Below are 23,137 nucleotides of genomic sequence, written 5' to 3'. Positions count from 1 at the left end.
GTAGGGTAATGAATCCGTTGCGGGAATTTGAGGAATTGAACAGCAGAGTGGATATTTGAGGAAATTTGAGACGCACGCGAGAGATGAAATATTACTGGACCGGTCAGATGATGAAAGCGTGGTTAGGAAGAGAGATGGCGAGGGAGGGAGTAGAGGAGGTAGGACTTTTAGTGGGCAGGAATTAGGCTGAGCCGGAGTTGCATTAAGCGCTAATGACATCATGGATGATTAGGGAAAACACACACACACACACACACACACACACACACACAAACCTATAGATGCACCCAGTGGAAGGAGCCAGACACCTCCCACAGAGCAGCCCAAGATCTGGTCAGTTTATTAGAGCCAAAGTTTATTACCAACTTCCCGTCGTCTTTGTTTCTGTGGTACGTTGCTGATTCACATGCACCTTTAGTGCGCACGTCTGACTTTTTGTGTGCACGTGTAACTTGCGTGTGTGCATGTGATGAGCGTGCGTGTGTCCAGTGTGTGTGGAGAGGTCTGTAGAGGGATATTAGTCACGCCCGCATGGTAATGGGCCTCATTTTGCTCTCATTTTCATCTGCGGTCTCCGTAATGAGAGGGTCCGTCTGCCCCTGCTGATCAGGACAGGAAACCCTGTAGGGTAAAAGAGCTGTGAATGGCAGGAGACCTTGGCCAACTTTTTTGGCAGAGACAGGCTCCCCTGCTCTTTGAAAATGCTTTTTGTAAGTTGTAATTATCTGGGTTTTATATTAATCAACTGGACTCCACGGTAAATGGCCTCAATGATGATCAATAGCTATCAAAACATACCTAAACGTTTCCTAAAACCTCAGCCGAATAGTATTTTCAATAAATCTCTGGGTTCATGGAACATCTAGTCTGCAGAATGGGCTTAATTGTTGCCACATGCAGCAATTCTGTAATAGCTATTATTTTAACTCCTACACATGCAATGGACAAAATAAATCAGATTTTTTTAGTTGGAATTTATTTATTAGCAATAAACCTTTGAGATGTGCCATCATTTTCCAGGGGGCACTCAGTGACAATAATACAATACAAGCACAATTTAGACATAAAGAAAAAGAGCAAAAAACATAATTAGAGGATACAAATGTAACCAAAACAAACAAACAAAATAATCAAATGATGATACAACATCAGGGGTTCATACTCCAAGCAGAGCATGAAAATGGATCATTCATATAATATCATTATATATGAGTAATATGATCTATTTATAGAAAAGTATTCATGTCGGTGATAGCAGTAATGATGCCGTTATAAAACATATTATAGAGGTGTTATTATGGGCATGTACAACTGATCCTATAATAAGAAGACGGGGGATTTTTGAACTAATGGAAAGTTCTTAATATGAGTTGATGGCCTTCATACTTAAGCTTAGTGTAGTTCTTTGAATACAATATATTTGATGCAGTGTGACACATCTCAGCGCCTTCAGTGCAGATGTGATAAGGTTCTGTATATAGAAAGTGTTTACACAGCCCATCCCCTGGATAAACAAATCCAGGAAATGGTGTAATCCTGGATTCTTGTCATTCCTGCAGAAATCGTTCTGCACCACACTATTTTTAACTTGCCTCCCCGAATCTAAGGCTGCACAATTATTATGTCCACCAAACTTATTTTGGTTCATACGAGATTATAATTATGAATCTCCAAAAGTATGATATGCACCATATTATTTCTTCTGGTATCTTGATTGTTTAAACCACATCTAATAATTTTAATTTTAATTTTACATGCTCTGAACTTGAGAGCAGGGACTTCTTTCTGTGCGCCACGATAACTTCACAGATGCAGCAGAATAGGTGGATGATGAGTCAGCCTCCATCTCGGCGACACTCTGTCACCTCATTTGCACCTATATGGCAGTCTGCACCCTCCTGGTCCATGCCGCGGCTTACTGTGAGAACATGTACCGCCGCGTTTATGTTTGTGGCTGAGGAGATGTCAACAACAACAACAACAACAGGTTTAGAGGAACAGCCTGTCTTCAAAATGCTCCTCAAACGTTAGTATGCTGCACATATCATCGTGTCACGCTGAAGGGCAATTTGAAGCATTTCACGAAGACATTTTGAGATTGAGCCGTATATCAAGATACATTTTTCCGAGGTTGAGAGTGAATGCATGCATCTTAATTGGAACACTTTTCTGGCCTTTTAAGAAGTGGTACAACCAACTATTAACAACTCAATCTGATGATTTCACTCAAGAGGTATAGCTAGCTTATTATTATTTTCTCTAATATTGCTCAAGACATTTTATGCCTTTTATTATGAGCCAGAGAGATGACAGAAAATTAGGGGAGAGACAGATGAGGAACAACATCAAGTCGTGAACACTAACTGAAGGCCTCGGACTTAAAATAACACCGGATTATGCTCCTATAACAAACAGACACCAAGTTCTATTTTAGGAGATAATGTAAACCCACAGAGAAAGGAGCCGTGTTCGAGTGGTGACTGAAATCCCTCGTGTTGAGCTGAGGTGGGACGTTGATGGCTGGACAGGGGGCGGACTAGTGGTAACTGAGTCCCTGTGGGAGGGCAAAGAGGGCATGACGAAAAAAGCCTCTTCGGTTGGGTGGGGTTTTTGCAGGTGGCGCACAGTACATCACCATAATAGGCTTAAGTAGAGGATGGAGAAAAAGGCAAGAGAGCAATGTGGAAATTGTTTCAGTCTCTGCCGATTTGTGCGAACAGATTAAATTGAATTCCTCGTCCATGATTTGACAGCAAAGACTTAAATGTGCGTACGTGTAATGAATTAGTGGCTATAATAAGACCGTTTGAGTAACAAATTACCCAACATTCTCTGTTTTTCTCTTGCAATCTACCTCTTCCTCTCTTCTTGTTTGTTTAGAGTTTGACCCGTACCCATGAAATAAAATATCCGCATTAGTAATGGTGTTTTTATGGCATCTGTTGTGTTGTTTCCTCCAATAAGACGTCATCAAAGAACACTCTGACGTATTTGGCAACGCTAACTCCACCCCTGAGCAGTGACACATCACACATCTGGTTTTACCTCATATCTCCAGTGCACCCCTGTCTCCCTGTTTATGCTGCCTTCTCCCCTTCCCTTTCTCTTCCCGTACACTTTTCCTTACTTGCTCCGTCTCTCTCTCTCTCTCTCTCTCTCTCTCTTTCCCTTTCCGTTTCTCTCCCTCTCCCTGTGATTTATTGGCAATGAATCAGGGATGAGGGAGTATGCCGGAGGAGAGATGGGAACATTCAGGGAAATGGCTGTTTCCGGCCAGACTTCATCACATCAGGATGGGAAATGGTCGGAAGAAAAGTGTGTGTGTGTGTGTGTGTGTGTGCGTGTGTGCGTGCGTGCGTGCGTGCGTGCGTGCGTGCGTGCGTGCGCGTGTGTGTGTGTGTTTCTGTGTGTGTGTTTCTCCATTATCAGACCAACTGGGGATCAGCTAAGGGCTGCTCAGACACTGAGTCCACCACGGTGAGACACAACCCCTTAATTGTCTTTTAAATGGAAGGAAAAGTCACTCTCCACACATATTACAAGACATACAGAGCTCAAGCAAAAGAATCCAGCCCACGGCTTTATTGGAATATTTAAATTGCACTATGACTTGCTGTCACAGGGAGTTTATTATGTGGCTATGGCTCACTTTTATGGGTCCGATCCCTGTGCTGTACTCCTTACCTCGTCGGGTCTTATCGTGATCGAGGGTTTGTGCGCACCCGTCACACCGGGAGCTGTGCTGTCTGAAGCGGCGAGCTGATTCTGATTAGGGACTTCCGTGGCAGATTGGTTTCAGGTGACGGGTCAAGCAAAGAGCGATGCATCAGTTTCTCTGGGCTCATTTCAACCCGTGTCGTGAGATCCGTCTGGGCTGCTTTGGTTGGCTTTCGTTCCGACGATAGAGACTTCGTGGTGGCGAAGCCGAGGGCTGAGGTGTTGTTGTTCACAAGTAATGGGTTGCCAGATGAACAGGTGGATCTGTGCAGCAACGCCAGCCATGCACATATTGTAGAAGATGGCCGTGGTGAAGAGGGAAATGACCAATCGTCATCTATTATCATGAGCTTTTTCCATAGATACTAAAAGGAAACGATTATGGACACAAGAGGAAGCAATCGTAGCTTATTAGCTTTGTTGCACCGTCAGCTTTTATTTAACCTCTTCTATTGGAGTGTAAACTGTTTACTGAAAATGGAATGGTTTGCAGACAATTAACTTTATTGTAGGCGTGACTCTGGACCGAAAAACAAAGGTACACACACACATACTGTACTGTTGCTACACAAGCATGTATTACGGCCTTCCTTCGAGTACACCAGACGGAGGTTCCCTCGGGGCTGAACTCGTGAGCTCGGTGAGAGATGGTGAAAGAGTAAGAGAGAATCTGAGGAGAAAGACATGAGAGAGTCCAGAACATCTAAAGAGACAAAAGAGCCGGAGTAAAACAACCGATCAATAAAAGTATCTTACCGGCTTTGTCATTTTCTGCAGTAACTGCTGTGAAAAGTGCTGACCAGAAGAAACGGATTGTGTGGGAATCAAGGGATCAGTGTTGCAAACAACTGCTGTTTGATTCACCATTCTCTTACACTGACCGTGCAACAATAAGCTGTTGATCCAGCCAGTACCTGTCAATGAAACTTTTCAGCCCACTTGTGTTTGAATAAAAGTCTGTACGGTGTTTGTTTTGTGACAAAGCTGCTGCGTTAAGCTCTAAATCTGAACACTACTTCTACATGCTTTATGGCACTGGTAGCTGGCAACGCTCCCACGATATATACGACCCCAGAGTTTTTGTATCATGCTGTAGTATGGCAGCAAATTACTGTGTAAACTGACCCGAAAATAAAACACAATGTCTGTAAAAGTGTACCTGAGAGACGGAAGTGTGTTCTTGTCTGACTGATGGGTCGTGGTGCTGTATGGTCTGTTTTAATACCATCACAAAATCGTAGAAAAATTACGAAATCTGGCTTTTTTTTTTACGCTCCATTTCATCCTTAAGTTCCTGACATCCGCGCTGATGGAGAGTGAAAACAGTTTTCACTTTTGATGGGTAGTAAAAAATCTAAGAGAAATTCATCAGCGGGGCAAGTGTTAGAGATGGGAGGATTAATGTGTAGAGATGGGAGGAGAGGAAAGAGAGAGAGGAGATGGCTCCATTTGTGTTGTGTTAATGAACGGAGAGCAGGACGGAATGGAAGTGAGAGGGAGAGGGTGCCGGCGTGTATTTCTCTCATTTATCACTCAGCGGCAGTTCTGTTTTTCGGGGTCATTTTAAGCTCGCAGCCTGTCTCATCTCGTCCGGGGACTCCCTGCAGTCTGCGTGCTTTGCGTGCGTGAGTCTGTGTATAAATGTGTTTGTGAATGGGGGGGGGCATACGGTTGAAAGGGGGGGAGGGGGGGGGAGGGGGTGGGTGAGTGCAAAGAGATCAACAGTCAAGATTGACGATGCTGACAAGCTATTTCATGGCAGGCGTAGCTGCTCAGAAATACCACTTAGGGCTTCATGACTCTCTGAGGAACGCACCCATGCATGCATGCACGCACACACACACACACACACACACACACACACACACACACACACACACACACGTGGAGGGGTAGTTATACAGAGCAAGAGTAGCTTCAACAGGCTTTTCACTGAAGTGGTCAAGAAGAACATTGACACACAAAGACACACACGCACATATACACACGTCCACGTATTCTGAATCCCAGAAGCATTTGAGTGTCATTAAAGTGCAGCTGTGTTTGTCTTTCCAGCACACATGGAAAACACATCAGGGACAGAGCGGGAGAGAGAGGGAGAGAGAGAGAGAGGGAGAGAGAATGGCTGCTGCCACAATACGTACAAAACAAGCACAGCACTTTGTCTCACAAACACACAAACACACACACACACACACACACACAAAAACACATTGTTCACTTTGGAGTCAATTCAGTTGCAAATTTCGGCGTTGAGTATAATGCAATGCTATAAAAACGCACTGTAGCGTGGAGGTCGCGTTGTTAAACCTAGCGATGCTTTGGCCAGATATTTAGTGCAGAGTCGTGTTCAATATTAGGCTGGGCTGTAAAATGGAGCTGGCTTTTTTTTTTTTAGTGGTGGGAAATGAATCAGTGCTTTTCACATAAAACCCGATTGGGGCGTCACCTCGCAGCTTTCATAGGTACAGTACGTAATGTTGTGATTGTGTGTCTGTGCGTGCGCGTATATGCGTATGAATGCGGCGGGCTGAGTGCTAAAACATCTGTCTTTCTTGGTAATGACTTAGGAGCCGATGGCGCCCTCAGACAGCCCTGACGCAATTAGCCTTGTCAAGCACACGCACACGCACGCACACACACACACACACACACACACACACACACACACACAAAGTAATGGCAGCTGTATACTACGAGGCTCATAGCTGCTGAAGATTATAGAAATCCCTTCACACAAGACCAATAAGTAAGTGTCTAAGAGATCTGACCGTGTGTTTAGGGGCAGCGTGTCTTCACAGCGGCTGTCTGGCCCATGATGCTCTTCGCTTATTTGTTTAGGTCACAGTCGAATTCATGCTATATGATTGATGAAAATGTTTGTCCCAAAAGCAGCTTTGTTAATTCCCATCACAACTTCCTAAATCCTAATAGGCAATATCTCAAAAATGGCAAATTTTGTCTGACCAACAGCCAAAAACATACTCAATTAACTGTCAATTAGAATATACAGATAGAACAAGTGAATGTTTTGCATGTTTGTTTAGAAATGATAATCCGATCAAATCAAATCAGTAGTCTAGTTCAGCTTCAGTTGAGAAATGTTCTTTCTACCAAACATTACAGAGGCATCAAACAATCTGGTTTCTCTTGTATTCGTCCTGTTGCGAGGAACAAAGTGCTGTAAAATGTTGTCAAATTGACTTGAAGACCAGTCATAGTGATGATGATGAACATGTATCATCGCAAACAACGAAGCTGTGTATACCCTTCATTCACACTGCCAGGGGATGACAACATAGAACCACTGTCCTAATCCCTCCAAAAGTCTGGAGTCTACTATTCAGACAGACACATATAGAAGCCGTTCAGTTGTTGCCAACAGCCATACTGCAGGCGACAGCTTCAGCTCCCCAGTCTGGGATATCATGTGTTGCTAAGCTGGATGTGGTCTTATCATAGGAAAAATACAGAAGGATTGTCTTCCTGGGGTTTCAATGCAAAGTAAACAACACGTTTTGAATTTCTTTCCATCTGTTTTCCCCATCGCTGCCTCTGTGTGATGGTCTCTCTGACTCCATCTCCTTAATGTTTCTGTGGTGTCTTCTGTCGGTCTCTAATATCGACCTCTTTTTTTTTTTTCTTCCTGTGTGTTTGTGTGTGTGTGTGTGTGTGTGTGTGTGTGTCTCTTTGTGGTGGTGCATGATTTCCACAGCTGTGTGTGCATGTCTGTCTGTGCAGCAGATATCTGGGCTCAATCCATCCCACATACCTCTGTCAGCTCGGAACTGCTTAAACCCAGCCAGCCTGGAGTTCACACAGGAGACAACACACATACTGTACATACTGCTCACACACACACACACACACATACATACATACATACATACAAAGACCAACAAACAAAGATGTCTGTCTGCGTTTCAAACACGTTAACATGAGCCACACAAATGCAGAAAGACACACTCGGAGTCTCTTCCTGAACATGACCTTTCTCTTTGATGGCTCCGGCTATGTTGGCCTGTCCCGGCTGTCTCCTCTCTCCTTCTCGTCTCGTTGCTGCCACTCTCCTTCATGTTGAACTCCGCCTGCCGGAGTCATCCCATCTTTCCTCCGCCCACTCTGGCTCTTCACCTCTCTTTCTCAGCGTCTCTTTCAACAGCAGTAGATGCTATCGCTCCACACTGGAGGTCATCACTGGTGCGTGTTTGGATTTTACCCCTATTATTGTTGTCATGCAGCTAAACCCGGCTTGAACTGATGAATCTCAGCTGCCTGTGTGTGTACGTGTGTGTGTGTGCGTGCTTTTGCTTTCAGGGTGTGCGTCCTGACATTTAGGAACCTAACCACTGGATCTGGCATGGTAAAATTGCCAGCATGCTTTTGACCCTTTTTTGACATTTTGTTTGTCTCTGTGCCCTATTAACCCGAGTAATTATTATAATCGAGCAGCACACACCACTGATAATATTTATCCACAACCCCTTACAGGAAACTGCAGCGTGGTTGTTGTTTCCCACCCCCACAGGGATGATATTTAACCAGGACCCCCAGGCTCCTCTCACCCTTTCAGGATCAGGCCAGAATAAATGACATGAGGAAATTAAACCTGGGTGCTATTTTCAGAGTCACATTTCATACATCCGTGCCTTAAGTGTTCATTGAGCAGCAGTAATCTGTGATATGACTGACTATATTGTGTTGAGCATCAGGTTTTAACTGAAGGTGATGATTTTGGATTGAGACGTCAGAATTTCCCTCAGAATTTGGTTCTTGGCAGGAAGAAAATCCGCCGAAGCAGAATATAGACCATCTGAAGCTCTCATGTGAAAAAAAGCAATAACAAGAACTGATCAAAATCTTTCTTTAAATTGAAGTAAGTTTGAGCGTTAATCAGTCACAATGAGCATAAAATGACTACATCCTGTATGTCTCTGTTCTCCACCACCCCCTCTCTCCTCACCTCTCTCTTTGTCTAAGCTGACGTCCAGCTGTTTGGATGTGTCACTGCAGTACAGATGCTGCAGATTTTTCTCTCTCGAAACAAACAGAGTCCTTTTGTTCCAGATCTCTTTCAAAGGCCTCTCTCTTTCAAAGGCATACGGGCGGAGCAGGGGGAAAACACTCGAGAGCCGAGTTCAATCCCTTGATGTGACTCCTACTGGTTGGTTAGGGCACCTGCATGGAGGGTAGTTGGATCAAATGGGGCTTGTTATAGCCTTCCGGTGAAGGTGGCGGGTGACAACGAGGCCCATGCCTGTCTCTGCCTCCCCAGAACAGCAGCAGCAGTGGCACAAGAAGTGACAACAAAAAAATGGGCTTTCCAAAATCGAGGTGAAATGTGTTTGAGGAGTTGTTTGTGTCTCCGTCGGGAATGGAACAACGGGTTGTGGGAGGAGGAGAAATGGTAAGAGGGAGACGAGGGAGGCATTCACTGGAGACGGTTAGATTTGCGGCTTGCGTCAAAGCACAAAGTGCCAGAGATTAATTAAACTTCCCCTGTTTCGGAGGTGTGTGTATGTGTGAGTGAGTATGAGTCAGAGCAGCGATGAGTAGGAGAGAAAACATGTTAATCGCCTTCACGATTAATGCCAAATTGCAGGAACATAGAATTTTACATAACAAACGCTCCACCTGCACAAAGAAAGAACAAAGTGTTGAGACAAGTGAAGGAAAGCTATCCGATGGGGCCCAACAATTTCGCGCCGCGTGCCTCATGAAAGTCTACTTGAACATGCGCTTTGAGTGTTTCTTTGTGCTTTTCGTGTACGTTTCCCCCTCAGAGCAAGTAGTCAATCCCCTCCGCCGGACCCACTGTGTGTGCTTTTTCAGTTTAACCCCGCCGTGACCCCACGCCGCTTTTGGGTTGGCCTGAGACTGTGAATTTAAAGGCCAGGAAGCAAGAAGTGGGGCTAGAAGGAGCAGTTACTACCCGTCCTAACAACCAGCAGCTGATCAAACACATACGTTCACACGAACATGCACGGCCATAGACTGGGTTAGATATTGGGGAATTGGAGAGAAGTACGCACAAGGCCTTCATGTAGAGCACATGCAGCTGTCCTGTGCGTACATGCTCAGAAATGTATCTAGCACACTTTGACTAACACGGCATAAATGAGGCACATTATAGACTTGTTTGTTTTCCAAATGGAATCTGTTGATTGGCAACGCATACGTGCTGTGAATATCTGTCCCTGCATTATACTCGTGCTGGTGAACATCGCCGTGCTCGCGTCAGAAGATGCATCGATGAGACAATTGATCCAGACGGTCATCGCGATTGCAAGGTCGAAACTTTCGAAAGCTTTTGTGTCCGTTTTTCTCTTTTCGCCATCTTTTTCTCTTGTCCCACCGACTGTCCGACTCTCTACGCAAGCTCTCTATATGTTGTGCTTCCTCATTAGGTTTTCACGACTGATTGCAGCCAGATCCACCCACACAAAACGCACCCTCGCCTCGCTCTCTCCGTAGATGTTGTGGTCGTTGATTAAAGCAGTTTTCCAAAATTGAAAAACAAAAGAATGAAGGCTATTAATGAATAGATTGCAGATAGACAGTCGCAGCTTGTCATCGCCGAGGTCATCAGTCTGTGACCGGCGCTATCTGTGAGATCGTCACCGTGCAGCAGCAGCAGCAGCAGCAGCAGCAGCAGGTGTGACATCATTTGAGTAGATGGTAGCACTGGAGACAGCTCCATTTCACAAGTTGAAATGGTACCATGTGACTCACAGATGACCTTTCAGCTTCTCCTGTGTGTGTGTGTATCCGTGCGTGCGCACGTGCGCGCGCTCCCATCCATTCCCCGAAATTGGTTTACAAAACCTATGATGTCAGCAGGCCGTTTTTATAATGTCTTTTTAGACCTTGTGAAACCACAAGATTGCAATATCATATCCCCCACATTGTATGAATGTATTTTTCTTCAGCCACTTATCACGTTTATAGGTTTTATATTTATAGGGTCCTCTCATTACTGCTGTGCCTCACACTGAACTCCACACATGCATCTGCAAGCAGAGAGTCCTGCTACTGTATGAGAGGGGCTTCCTGCTAACATGTGACTATGTATGTGATCCTGAGTGAAAGTCATCCGTTTCTTACTGAGAATGGTAGTGAGACTCCATTTATTTGTTACATTTGCACCTCATTGATTGGTTAGAAATGGTCAATATTTTACCTTTATTATATTTGAGAAATATACACCATATATCAAAGTGGTAGAGATGGTGTAGAGATTTCAGAGACCTAAAAGACCACTTGCCAAAATGTATTATTCCAGAGCTACTGAACAGTTTCTTTACATCATTTGGTTTTATTCCTGACCATCTGCCATGTTTTTGCACATTTTACTCCTATGCAGCTGTATAGAGCAGTAAAAACCTAATTAAAAGTCTAAGTATTTGTGATGCTATTTATGCTGTCATGGCTGTTGAGAGAATCTTAACAGCTGCTTTGCGTACTGTTTCTCCTCAAGACCCGAGCCCGCCGCTGCAGCCTGAGCAGATGAATGCTCGGGCCCTTAAATCAAGTGTAAAATAAAGTCGGACGGAGAGAGATAAAGAAAGCAAGGAGGGGCTTATAATTGGAGGAGCCAGGCACGCAGTTTGGTCCGGTGAAAAGAAGAGTGGAAAGGAGTTGGTATGGAGACGGGGAGCAGACAGTCATGGAGACAGAAAGGGAGGGATTTGAGGGAAAGAATGAGTGAAACCTTAGTACCTGAGGCGTGGGCTGAGGCCTTTAGCTGCTGGTGCCAGAATGTGTTTTTACGAGCCTGCGGTCAGACAGAAATAAAAGGCAGCCGAGCGGCTGAATGGTTCATCACACATACACACACACACACGCATGCACGCACACGGTTCAATGGCCTTTCACAGTTTGGTTTTATAATGTCACAGTTATCCAATGTCTCCAACCCCCATAATGCAGTGTGACTGAACAAGCAGCGCACTCTCCTCAGTGGTACGGATGTAGGGAGCGAGGGAAGGAAGAGAGGAGAGGTATGGGAGGGAAAAGAAAGCATTTGCAACACCTCCGTCTTCCTTTCAACGGCGCCAAGGGCCTAGAAAGAGGTTCTCTTATGTTCTTTGGAGTCATTATATAGATTTCATGGTCAGTTAGTCCAATTGTTGACTTGTTTTACACAATCCTTTTGGGGGGGGGGGGTTCTCTCTCTCTCTGTTATTTGTCTTTTCCACATGTTTTGTCATTTCCCTTTAGTATTTCTTATTACCAGTAACTTTCAATGACTTTAGCGTTCCCGATTATGGCGTGAACCCCCAAATTCCTTTTGGGTTATTTGTATAACACAAAGGAATTTGGTGGTTCATGCCATCATGCTTGAGAGTCTATTGAGAAAAGACCTAAAGCAGGAGTAAGTAAGTTCAGCGCGAGTAGAAGCAGGAGAGTGATGATTCAGCGAGCAGAGGTTATCTCAGGTTCCTCTTGTACAGATGTGATGGGGTAAGTGGCGAGTGACCTCGCTGTAACAGGAGACGGAGGCTCTTTAGCACAGAGGGTGTATGTGTTGTGATGTAAGTGACAGATGGAGAAAATGGAAATACTTTGGATCGATCCCGTCGATGCATAAAGGCTCCTGAAAGAGGACACGGGCTTCTATGTACAGAACGCAGAGTGGTACTCGGTGCCGTTGCCATGGAAATGCTGAACAAGTGATGGATTATTGGAAAGGGACAGAAAAAGATTGACAGTTTTTTTTTTTCATTATTAGGACAGCCCTTTTCCATCTTTTACACTGTCTCAGAAAAGGAAGAGCAGAGGAGCCCGAGACTCACAGTTGCATCACGAACAATTTATATGCAACTCTTAACTGGCCTTTTATTGAAGCCCGATCAGCGTTAATCACAGTAAAGCCTCGGTTGTTGCTGCGAGTGTGTGTCCACATTCTGCACAAAAGGCTAAAGAGCTCCGATTCATTTTGTTACTGCGCGAACACGTTACACAGCAGCAGTAGCATGACTAATGTTATGCTATCGGTCCCATGGTCCCATACACCCACACACACGCACGAATAAAACAAAGCTGCTTCCTCCTTTTCACTTTTTCCTCCATTACTCTCCCACTCACATGGGAATACCATGTAATGCAGCGCACACACATACATGTACACACACACACACGCACGCACGCACGCACACCTGCACACGCACGCACACCTGCACACCTGCACACGCACACGCACACACACACACTAAGCTATATATGCTCATTTTCATTTATAGTTTGTGGTGGACATCATATCCTGTGTTTACTGTAGCTGTTTGTCTCATTCAGCTGTCTCTCACCGAGGTAAACAGTCTATATTTGTGCGTGTGTGTGTGTGTGTGTGTGTGTGTGTGCGTGCGTGCGTGCGTGCGTGTGTGTGTGCGCCCGCGTGTGTGTGTGTGTGTGTGTGTGTGTGTGTGTGTGTCATTGTTCTGTAGAGGTTTAGGTCAGCGTGTGAAGGGGACATTGCGGCTGCATATTTCCCAGAGGTTCCTTGCAAGGCTCGACCCAATATAGAGCTGGTGCAACTGACCCATGTCAGCGGTTGTATGGAAGTGGAGTATGCAACGTATGTTTGTGTGTGTGTGTGTGCATTGTTTTAAACATAATGTGCATATGGGTGAGGTTACGGGCGGTCTGAGTGTGCGTTCGTCTTTGTATGTGAGAGACCGAGAAAGGGAGAGACTGTGTATTCTGTTTGTTGCAGCATTAGCATTCCTCAGCTTTGACGGACAGAATGGGAATGAAATGCTTCTTTCATGTGGCCACATTCTACTTTGTGTGTGTGTGTGTGTGTGTGTGTGTGTGTGTGTGTGTGTGTGTGTGTGGGGATTTTTTCTCAAGAATCGTTGAGATAGAGAGGGGATACTTTACCCCCTTCAGTGGTAAACTGCTTTCAGCACTGTACTATTAAGGGCTATTGTTAGAGTTACTCATGACCTGGTCATGACATGGGAGTGTGTGTGTGTGTGTGTGTGTGTGCGTGTGTGTGTGTGTGTGTGTGTGTGTGTGTGTGTGTGTGTGTAGCTGTGTGTATGGGCTGTTTGAAACTGTTTGTGTGCCATTCTTCAGGCTCTACCCACTAATAAAGGAGTGCTTAGCCATGGAGTTCACCTTTCCCCCTATAATTGCGCTCTCCCTCTCCCTCTATCTCACCCACACACACACACACACACACACACACACACACACACACACACACCACCTCAACCATACTCAAGCTACCCTGAAAAAACCTTTTCAGTAAAAGAGGAGCCTTAAGGCAGTCGTCGAGCCATTTGCAGGAGGCTTAAATGAGTATAAAATAAGAAGTTTGGTGAGTAGGTGCTCTCTACTCTCAGAAGAAGAGTTTCAGTGGTGAGTCCGCCTTTGCTGCACCGGATTCCAATTGTGTACTCAAGCAGAAGCAAATCACAGCAAACAATTCATGCACTTTGTGAAATGAAAAGTGCAATATTTTCCTCTGAAATGTAGTGTAATGGAAGGAGAATGTAGCATAAAACAAATAAAAGTACACTCAAAGCTGTAACTTGAGTTCTGTTTTAGAAGTGTGAGCGGTAGGCGGCTTAGGGAAGACTTCACTGTGGAGATGTTGGATGTGATGAGAGAGACAATCATGTTTCTGTCTGTGAATACGTGTTCGTGTGGAAATGATAATAACGATTATAAATTGGTTTGTAATGTACCAGGAATTTGTGTCTGGAGACACTGGTGCAGACATATTGATTACCACCATAGCAACATAAGTACATACAGGCACAACAGGACCTCACAGACAGCGCAGAGGAGTGTGTGTGTGTGTGTGTGTGTGTGTGTGTGTGTGTGTGTGTGTGTGTGTGTGTGTGTGTGTGTGTGTACGTGTGTGCGTGTGTACGTGTGTACGTACGCATTGTGCAGTGTTTTATTGCTGTGGATTCCTCACTTTTTTTTCAAAGGGTGGGAGGGTGAGAAGGATCATGGGTGGGCCCCAAAGAGACCCTTTAGAGATGGAGACGCCACTTCAGAAAACACTCAGCCTTCACAAAATGGAGGGAGGAGTGGACGGAGAGTCGATAGAGGGTGAAGGGCAAGACTGGGTATCAGATTTTCCATGGAGTTAGACGATCATCAGAATGTGTGTGTGTGTGTGTGTGTGTGTGTGTGTGTGTGTGTGTGTGTGTGTGTGTAGCATTAGTGGTGTTTGATTTGACCATTTGCCAGCTGGAGTATGGGTGTTATTCCCTCAGCTCCAACAGCTACATGCTGAAATACTTCCTGGTTTTAGGTCAGGTTTTTTCCCAGCAGTGCTTCGGAGGTTGTTTACCAAAGATAGCTTTAATGAATAGGCTCTTTACAAAATATATAATTCATTCTCTGCTGGATGTGTTTTCCTGAGAGTTTTGTCCGTCTTCCTCCTCCTCTGTCACAAATTCTTTTTTTCCCCCCTTTGCTCTCTCTCTCTCTCTCTCTCTCTCTCTCTCTCTCTCTCTCTCTCTCTCTCTCTCTCGCTCTCTCTCTCTCTCTCTCTCTCTCTCTCTCTCTCTCTCTCTCTCTCTCTCTCTCTCTCTCGGGCTCTGCTTCGCTCAGTCACACACGCACACACACTTCAAACCTATTTTCACATTAGTCTCTGCAGGGCCGTCAGCCATTAATTGTGTCCCAGACTGGGACGAGAGAGAAAGTGTGGCTGTGAGTGCTGGGTGTGAGCAGAGGAGTGGCAGGCAAGGCTGGGCACAGCTCTCTCCAGAGGAGGAAGTCGCTCTCTCATATCGCTGCCCACATCCATCCTCAGAATAATCGTCCAAATTCACCGCTGAGTGTTCACCGTCCCTGAAGATGTTAGTCATTAGAAGAAAATAGGTTGTTTCCTCAAGGTTTACCTCAGGACAGCGCAATCAGTACATGCGCTATTAGGAAGAAACAGTGAAGCATTTCCTATTTCCTGAAAACTGTTCTTACTTTTCTTAATTTTTTAGGCTCCGTCTTTGCTGCAATCAGGGATTTTATTGCAGCGTTACAAACCTATGAAGACTAAATATTCTAAAAGATGTCTTTTTTTTGACTGTGGGTGTCCCTGAGCAGCGCCTCTCCTTTTGTTTCTCTTCAATAGGGCAATATCAAAAAAGACAACTTCATTGCTTTGTTTCACATTTCTCTCTGCCCTTGATTCAAATCCTAATATTTTCCTGTCATCTGTCCTCTTTTGTCTATTTTGTAATATTTCCCAGTTGGACAAGATTCACTTGGTTTTCCATATTTATTTAATTGCCTCTTCAGCTCTGTTTTATTATGCTACCGTTCCCTCCGTTTGAAAGCCCTCATTAATTGCCTGACTTATATTGATGCATTTTTTTTTTCCCCAAGCACTGAAAAGAAAATGAATAAATCTTTTAGAATATAAAATAAACATTGAGAACAGACTCACCGCATGCAATATGTTCATAATTTTTCTAGTTTAGTAGTTTGAAACTGCTGGTGCAAGGGGAATGTGACTTCCCCCCCCCCCTCATAATATCCAATAATATGTCTCAATATATTTGATGAGGTTGTATAAGTCAGCGCTATGAATCTCATGACTCGCTTTGTCTCCTCAGGTGACGTCGGAGCAGCTAGTGATGCTCTTGGAGCTTCTGCTCGAGGAAGAGGAGCTGAGCGGGGCAACATTGCGCGCTCTGCAGAGAACTTACAACCTACAGAATCAAGACGCTGAGGTAAGACCACACACACACACACACACACACACACACACACACACACACACACACACACACATGCAAATATTCACCCACACACACATGCTCAGACAAGTGAGCATATGCATCCGAGCTCCATGAACTCCCTCCAGTAATGAAATGTAGACGGTTTCCTCTCCATTCTCATCCCAAGGCACATCGCTTGGTAATGTGTAGTAAATTCTGCTGTAATAGCAGCTCTTTTCTTTACAGCCGCCATTACTGACTAAATCCCACAAGTATTTCCTTAATGTTTTAGTACTGCGCAGTGTTCCTTAATGGTACTATTAACGATGTTTGTGAGAGAGAGAGAGAGAGAGAGAGTGTGAGTGTGTGTGTGTGTGTGTGTGTGTGTGTGTGTATTTCTTGTCTGTGTTTGTGCTCTGCAGCTGTGTGTGTTGGCGGCTGAAGAGCTCTTTACTGTACAGCTCTCAGTACAGGAGCTTCAGTGTGAAAACACAGCTGCAGCTAGAACCCGTAAACTGTCCACGCTAGCCTCCGTTGTTAACACATGGCTCGTCTTGAAAAGAAAAACTTGATACATATTTCGTTTTTTTTTTTTTTTTTTACAAGTTCTTATTAATTATGTGAGCTGTTTTGTTGGGGCCGTGGTGCATATAATGGGGCTCAGATGCTCTGTTGTACGTGGCCAATTGAGCAGTTATTGTATTGAATCCAGACATTTAAAGTTTCATCAAAAGACATTTTTATTATTTACATTCCAAACTCGCAGTCAGGCCACTCGATCAAGTTCTCACAAATATAAAAAACGAAAGACATTTTAACGTATTTCTCTCACTTTATTAGCCTGAAGTCTGATTCTGTGAATTTATTCTGCCCTTGATGTTACCATCTTGCATTTAATTTAAGTACTTAACCTCGCGGTCAACAAGCCGAGGCCACTTTGCGTTTGGCCTTGAGTCCGGCTTTAGGTTCACGCCTCTTTAGTCAGACTTCCTGGCATATGAAAGCAGATTCTCATCTGCAATTTCCAGGAAAAACTTCCAGTGTTCGCTAAAAATACACAGGGCCATTATGCACAAAGTCATGCATGGAAAGGCACACTCTTTCTCTCATACGCAAACATACACACTCCTGCGCGCACCTGCCTAAAGGCAATGGTCCTGTCCTAATGTTAGTAATCTCATTCAGAGGAGGTTAATCACCTACATCTCTCCTCATAAATGTGGCCATTTATTCTCCTCTCTCTCCCTCTCTGGTCTGATTGTATTCATCTTCTAACTCAGCTTTTCTTCGTCTGGTACTGCACCCTCTTCAGATAAATGATCCGTTTAAAATTCTTGGACAAACACAAGACTGAGTGCAGTGCAGCCTCTGTAGCCCCTCGCTGTTTTACTCATAGAGAATAGCAGTTTTTTTTTTAGTGGATGAATACTGGATTATGAGAGTTCTTCTCATGGCTTCTGAAGAACGGTTGGTAATACATCGACATAGATTGTTCACCCTATAATACAACTGTGTCATCGGTATAAATCTCTTCTGATGATGATTTCATACCACCTCAATAAGGGACGTTCCTGATTTCCTATTTAACAAATTTCATGAATCCATTATATAAGGTATTTTCTCATTACATCTCACCTCCTTACAACTCAATATGGCGATAGAAGCACAGTGCGGCGTTACGTACTGTTTCACCACCTGTTAGTTGCTGAGAACGTCTCCCTCCAAGCAGTTTATAGCGCTACGCTTGTGCAACGAATGCGATAAAGAAGCTTGTATCTGGGTCAAAGGTGCCGAGAAGGCTGGCGTGCAAGCTAAAGATTCTGTGAGTGGGATTTGCGTGACCATGTACACGACAGTGGAAGGAAATATGGGGCCGACCACCACCACCAGCGGCGTGCGTGCAGAGGGGCCGCTTTGTGAACGGTGCGAGTGGCCATGAATACGAGTGCGAGTGCGCCTGTGAGCCGGAGCATGTGTTCGCATGTATGAGGGAGAGAGAGAGTGCATGACTGTTCCCATTCCTGTCATATGAGCCTCATGTGATGCAAGATGCTGTGTGACTCTTACGTCCGCGCGTGCACGTACGTGTGCGTGTGCAGTTTCCGTAGCGCATTTCTGATTTTGCGAGAGCGAACTCGCACGCTTGTGTGCGTTCGAAGGCCATCTGTCGGTCGAGCACACAGGACGCATTGTCTGCTCGCGCCCAGGTTAGGCCGACTCCAGCGGCGACCGGAGACGTCGCTGGAACACATCAACGCCTGGGTCCACAGAGACGAGCGAGAAAGAGGAGAGTTATAATAAACCAAGGAGTGTCTAAGTAGAAACTACAAAAAAGAAGTTAACTCAAGTTTATTTGTAGAGCCTTTCATCACAATGACGGTCTCAGTGGGCTTCACAGACTGGAAACAAAAACAGAAAGAAGGAAAAACTTCCCCTAAAAAAACCCCCTGTAATGGTAAAAAATTGAGGAGGGAATCCCCGTCCAGTCCTGAACGTTAGGAGGGAAACAATAATGGCAGCTATAATTAGATAGCGTGATGGAGCACAGATATAAAATCTGAGCGGTAATCGATTAGTTGGTTGACAGTCAATGAAGCGTCACATCTCATCTTTTAAACTCTATGTTTATTAGTTTGTTTTGGTTAGCTTAGAATGAGCCCTTAATATCTGCACATCTTCACCGCGTTGCACTGCCACGTTTGATTTAAACCATATTTTAAGCAGTATGTATACGTTATGAATATAACTGTTAGTTGCAGCCCTTAGTTGAAAGGAAAGTTGAGGAGATTTCCTCTTTTTATACAGTATGCACTCTGCTTACAAGTCAAGACTACCCGTAACATTACGCATTGCATCTTCTCTTCATACATGCTTTTGCGTGTTTTGTCTATTAGATTCTTTTGTTGGTCATGGCGAGTGCGAGCACACACGGAGTACGTTAGTGTCGGAGTCGGCGGTGGTGGTGTAGGGGGAAGGAGGGGTAGGGGTGCAGTAATAAATGGAGGAATGTCACCGTGTTATTGCATGTGCTGTCAGAGAGAGAGAGAGAGAGAGAGAGAGAGAGAGAGAGAGAGAGGCCCAGCGAGGGGGGTAAGGAGAGGTGCACCAGGCAGCTGCTCTGCCCCAGGGCTCTCCCCAGGAATGTAGCCCAGCGCAGGGAACAGCTGCCGGGGCTACGCGGGCCAGAAGGGCAGCGCTGGCACCAGAGGGCACACATACTGTACACACTCGTGCACACTCCCACTTTCATGAATGCAGACACACACACACACACACACACACATGTATCCTCGTTCCCATGTGGGTAGACGATAGGAGAGCATGCAACACTTAACTTTTCCCTTTGTCTGATTTGGGATTTTTGCAGCTTTTCCAGAGTAAACGGAGGCAGAGAATACAAGGATAAAGGGACGATTTTAAATTTGGACAAAAGAGGAAGTAGAAAGTCCTCCTGAATCCAATTAACTTCATGCTTATTTAGGAGGTTATGGAGGTAATGTGAGGATTTAAATGTGTTTGTTCTAAATGGAGCACTGCTCTATCTCCATTCTCATGCTGCGTAAACAGATTGGGCAGCGCAGCATTTCTGGCACAAACCAAACAAAGCTAAAGCGTGTGAACACTGTCGCAGGTAGATCCATTTTGGCTCCTTTCTAGAGTGCTACCGCAAAATGAGTCTCTGTACAAGCGCTGTAGAAATGCCCAAAGCTTGAGCTTGAGAATCAATCACCCACGCTTGGTCCCTGTACTCTCCAAAGGACTAGTTTATTTTCCTGAGTGTGTGGACATAGTTATGGAGGAGATAGAAATGCCCACGAAAAAAGAAAAAAAAAAAAAACAGCCAAAGGAAACGATCAGGCTTTAAAGTAGTGACAGTGCTTTAAAAGAGTTTTCATCTTCATTTTTCTCATCGCTCTTCCGTCTCTTTTATCATCCTCTGTCGGTCTCCTCCACAAGTCCGTATCCATGTACACGTGCACTGTGTACCCACACACACACACACACACACACACACACACACGCACACGTGCACGTGCACGCCCATAGCAGATGATGAAGGATGATGGCTGAGGCAGGGACAGAGCCAGTCTCTGATCTCTCCTGTAACCGCGGCAACAGAGCTCCTATTGATCCTCTGGGAGAAAGGCCAGGCATTAGCTTTTACACACACACACACACACACACACACACACAGATACACACATACAGTAACAAAAACACACACGCACACACAGTGGACATACGCATGCACCTTGTCAGAGAATTGAATGGAACTTTTAAACATGAACTTTACATTGAGGTGGTTTCCTTTCTAAAACAAAGTTCACGTCTGATTGTGGATGAATCTCTTCATTGGCTTCCAGCTTCGTCAGATGAGCCGTTACTGTTACTGTTACTATTACTGTTACTGTTACTATTACTATTACTGTTACTGTTACTATTACTGTTACTGTTACTGTTACTATTACTGTTACTGTTACTATTACTGTTACTGTTACTGTTACTGTTACTATTACTGTTACTGTTACTATTACTGTTACTGTTACTATTACTGTTGCTATTACTGTTACTGTTACTGTTACTGTTACTATTACTGTTACTATTACTGTTACTATTACTATTACTGTTACTGTTACTATTACTGTTACTGTTACTGTTACTGTTACTGGCATCGAGGGAGACCTGCTCACATTAGTGTGTGAGTGCACTGGCCAAAAGCATAAAAAAAAAGAAATAAACATGTTATACATCTTTGCCATCATCTACTTTTTTATGATTTTCTTTTTTTCCATTAGTGGTATAAACTATGTTTAACAGTCATTTATCCCTCATAACTTCATAATGTCTCGTAGAGGAGTCACGTTGGTAAAGCTTTCATGTGGTCAGCTTTGAATGAACAACATACACTCTGAAACACCGCTGACCTTACATCACTTACATAAGGTTGTTTTCATGTATGACTTTACTTTTTTGTAGGATTTAACTTTTTTTTTTAAACGCTTATAATATTCTTTTCTTTGACTTCTTGGTTCCGTGTCGGTCCATGTTGACAACATTGTGCTTCCATTCTCTAAAATATTGAAATGTTTATATCAAGGCTGGATTTTAAATACTGAAATGAATACTTTAGTTTCTGATTCCATTAATAGTTGTTGTATTTTCTCCTCTGTTTTGGTTTCAGGTCAAACATCGCTGGTGTGAGCTGGTGGTCAAACATGCGTACACTCAGGCCTACGGAGATGTGGAAACCTTTCTGGTTCACGACCAAGTAAATACACACAACCGTTGAACATTAATCCTGTTTGATACAATGAAACACTTTTACACGGAGAGAACGTGAATAAATACAGTAATTGATTGTGTGTGTGTGTGTGTGTGTGTGTGTGTGTGTGTGTGTGTGTGTGTGTGTGTGTGTGTGTGTGTGTGTGTGTGTGTTTTAGGCCATGGGTGTGTATCTGTACGGGGAGCTGATGGTTCAGGAGGACCCTGAGCAGCAGGCTCTGGCCCGTCGTTGCCTCTCATTGGTCCGGGAAGAAATTGACCAATCGGCACTTAGAGTGGTGGAGAAGATGGTTCTCTGACATTCAAGGTAAAGTCTCTCTCTCTCCGTTTGTCATCGCCTTTGTGTCGACCGCGCTGCGTTTCGTGCCATTTTGTGTCCTTGACGATATTGTTAAAGTTAAACTGAGAAGCAAAATGCAAATCTTCATCTTCTTCTTTTGCACTTTTTGTTTCTTCCAACCGCACATTAAATTAGTGGAATTCTACTTTTATCATAACTTACATGAAGAGGTCTTCTAACAAGCTGAACCAGAAAAGTAGAAATACATTTGTGTAGCTTTTTTTTTTGTGAATGTCAGCCTACTTATTGTGTATTCTTTTTCCATTATATAAGTATTTCTACACATGAAAAGAGAATATTCCTATCTCATATCTGACCTTAAGAACATCTTTGTGTTGGACCTGATCCTGATTCCATCTGCCCCAGCGGACAGTCCACACTTGAGTCACTTGGCTACCTATTCTTCACATTCCACTCTGATCCCATTGAGTGTGTGTGTGTGTGTCAGTGTGTGTGTTTGTAGACTTAGAATGGGGCCTTTCCGTGGTTTCACAGCAGCACCATCAGATGTGTTTGTCAGAGAAGGAATTCGGGAATGTGTTCCTCAAACAAACGAGAGAGGGAAGAAAGAAAAAGAGAGATGCCGGGTCAGCGAGCGTTTTCTGAAGGGCTCAGGGCGGCCTCTACTCGATGTGGGATGAGTTTTACACCGGTGACCATGAAATTCCTCCATAACAGCAACTATCACTCATTGAGCTTTTTGATGACTCAGAACAGTGAGGGGTTTATTGGTCTCACACCAAATGAAGCGAAGAGAGAAATCTATGCTTTAGACAGAAACGGGAGGAAGAAAGAACGCCGAAGGGAGGACCGTAGTGAAGACGGGTCTCTTTGAAGCTGCTGCTCTTTTCATAACAGTCCTGCTATTACTGACACCAACCTCTAAATAATGAGAGCAGGCAGTTAATCACGTCTTTGCTCGACAATTGAACTGTAGTAACCCAGCGATTCCTCAAAGCTTCTAAACAATACAGTAGCATTGCTGCATCGACCAAACAGAAAAATGCGAAAATAGGAGAGAAGAAATCCTCACATTTTGAGGAGCGGAAACAAGCAAATGTTTGGCATTGTTGCTTTCAAATCGATTAAGCGATTGTCAGAATATAAACTTAAT

General features: G+C 44.3%; 1 protein-coding gene across 1 annotated transcript in view; it reads left to right on the top strand.

The window, feature by feature from the left end:
- The window catches only part of aopep (aminopeptidase O (putative)), a 66,640-nt gene that overhangs the window by 36,748 nt on the left and 6,755 nt on the right, over positions 1–23,137 (top strand). The window contains 3 exon segments of the mRNA XM_068704314.1: positions 16,296–16,412; positions 21,583–21,669; positions 21,842–21,990. Of these exon segments, the coding sequence (XP_068560415.1) occupies positions 16,296–16,412; positions 21,583–21,669; positions 21,842–21,982 (345 nt within the window). The 3' untranslated portion in view covers positions 21,983–21,990.

The sequence above is a fragment of the Cebidichthys violaceus genome, unplaced genomic scaffold (assembly GCF_023349555.1).
Source record: "Cebidichthys violaceus isolate CVI_PGR_0920_01 unplaced genomic scaffold, fCebVio1.0.p SCAF_9, whole genome shotgun sequence".
NCBI lineage: Eukaryota > Metazoa > Chordata > Actinopteri > Perciformes > Stichaeidae > Cebidichthys > Cebidichthys violaceus.
The sequence above is the reverse complement of the archived record's forward strand: the minus strand, read 5'-3'. Positions and strand labels throughout refer to the sequence as shown.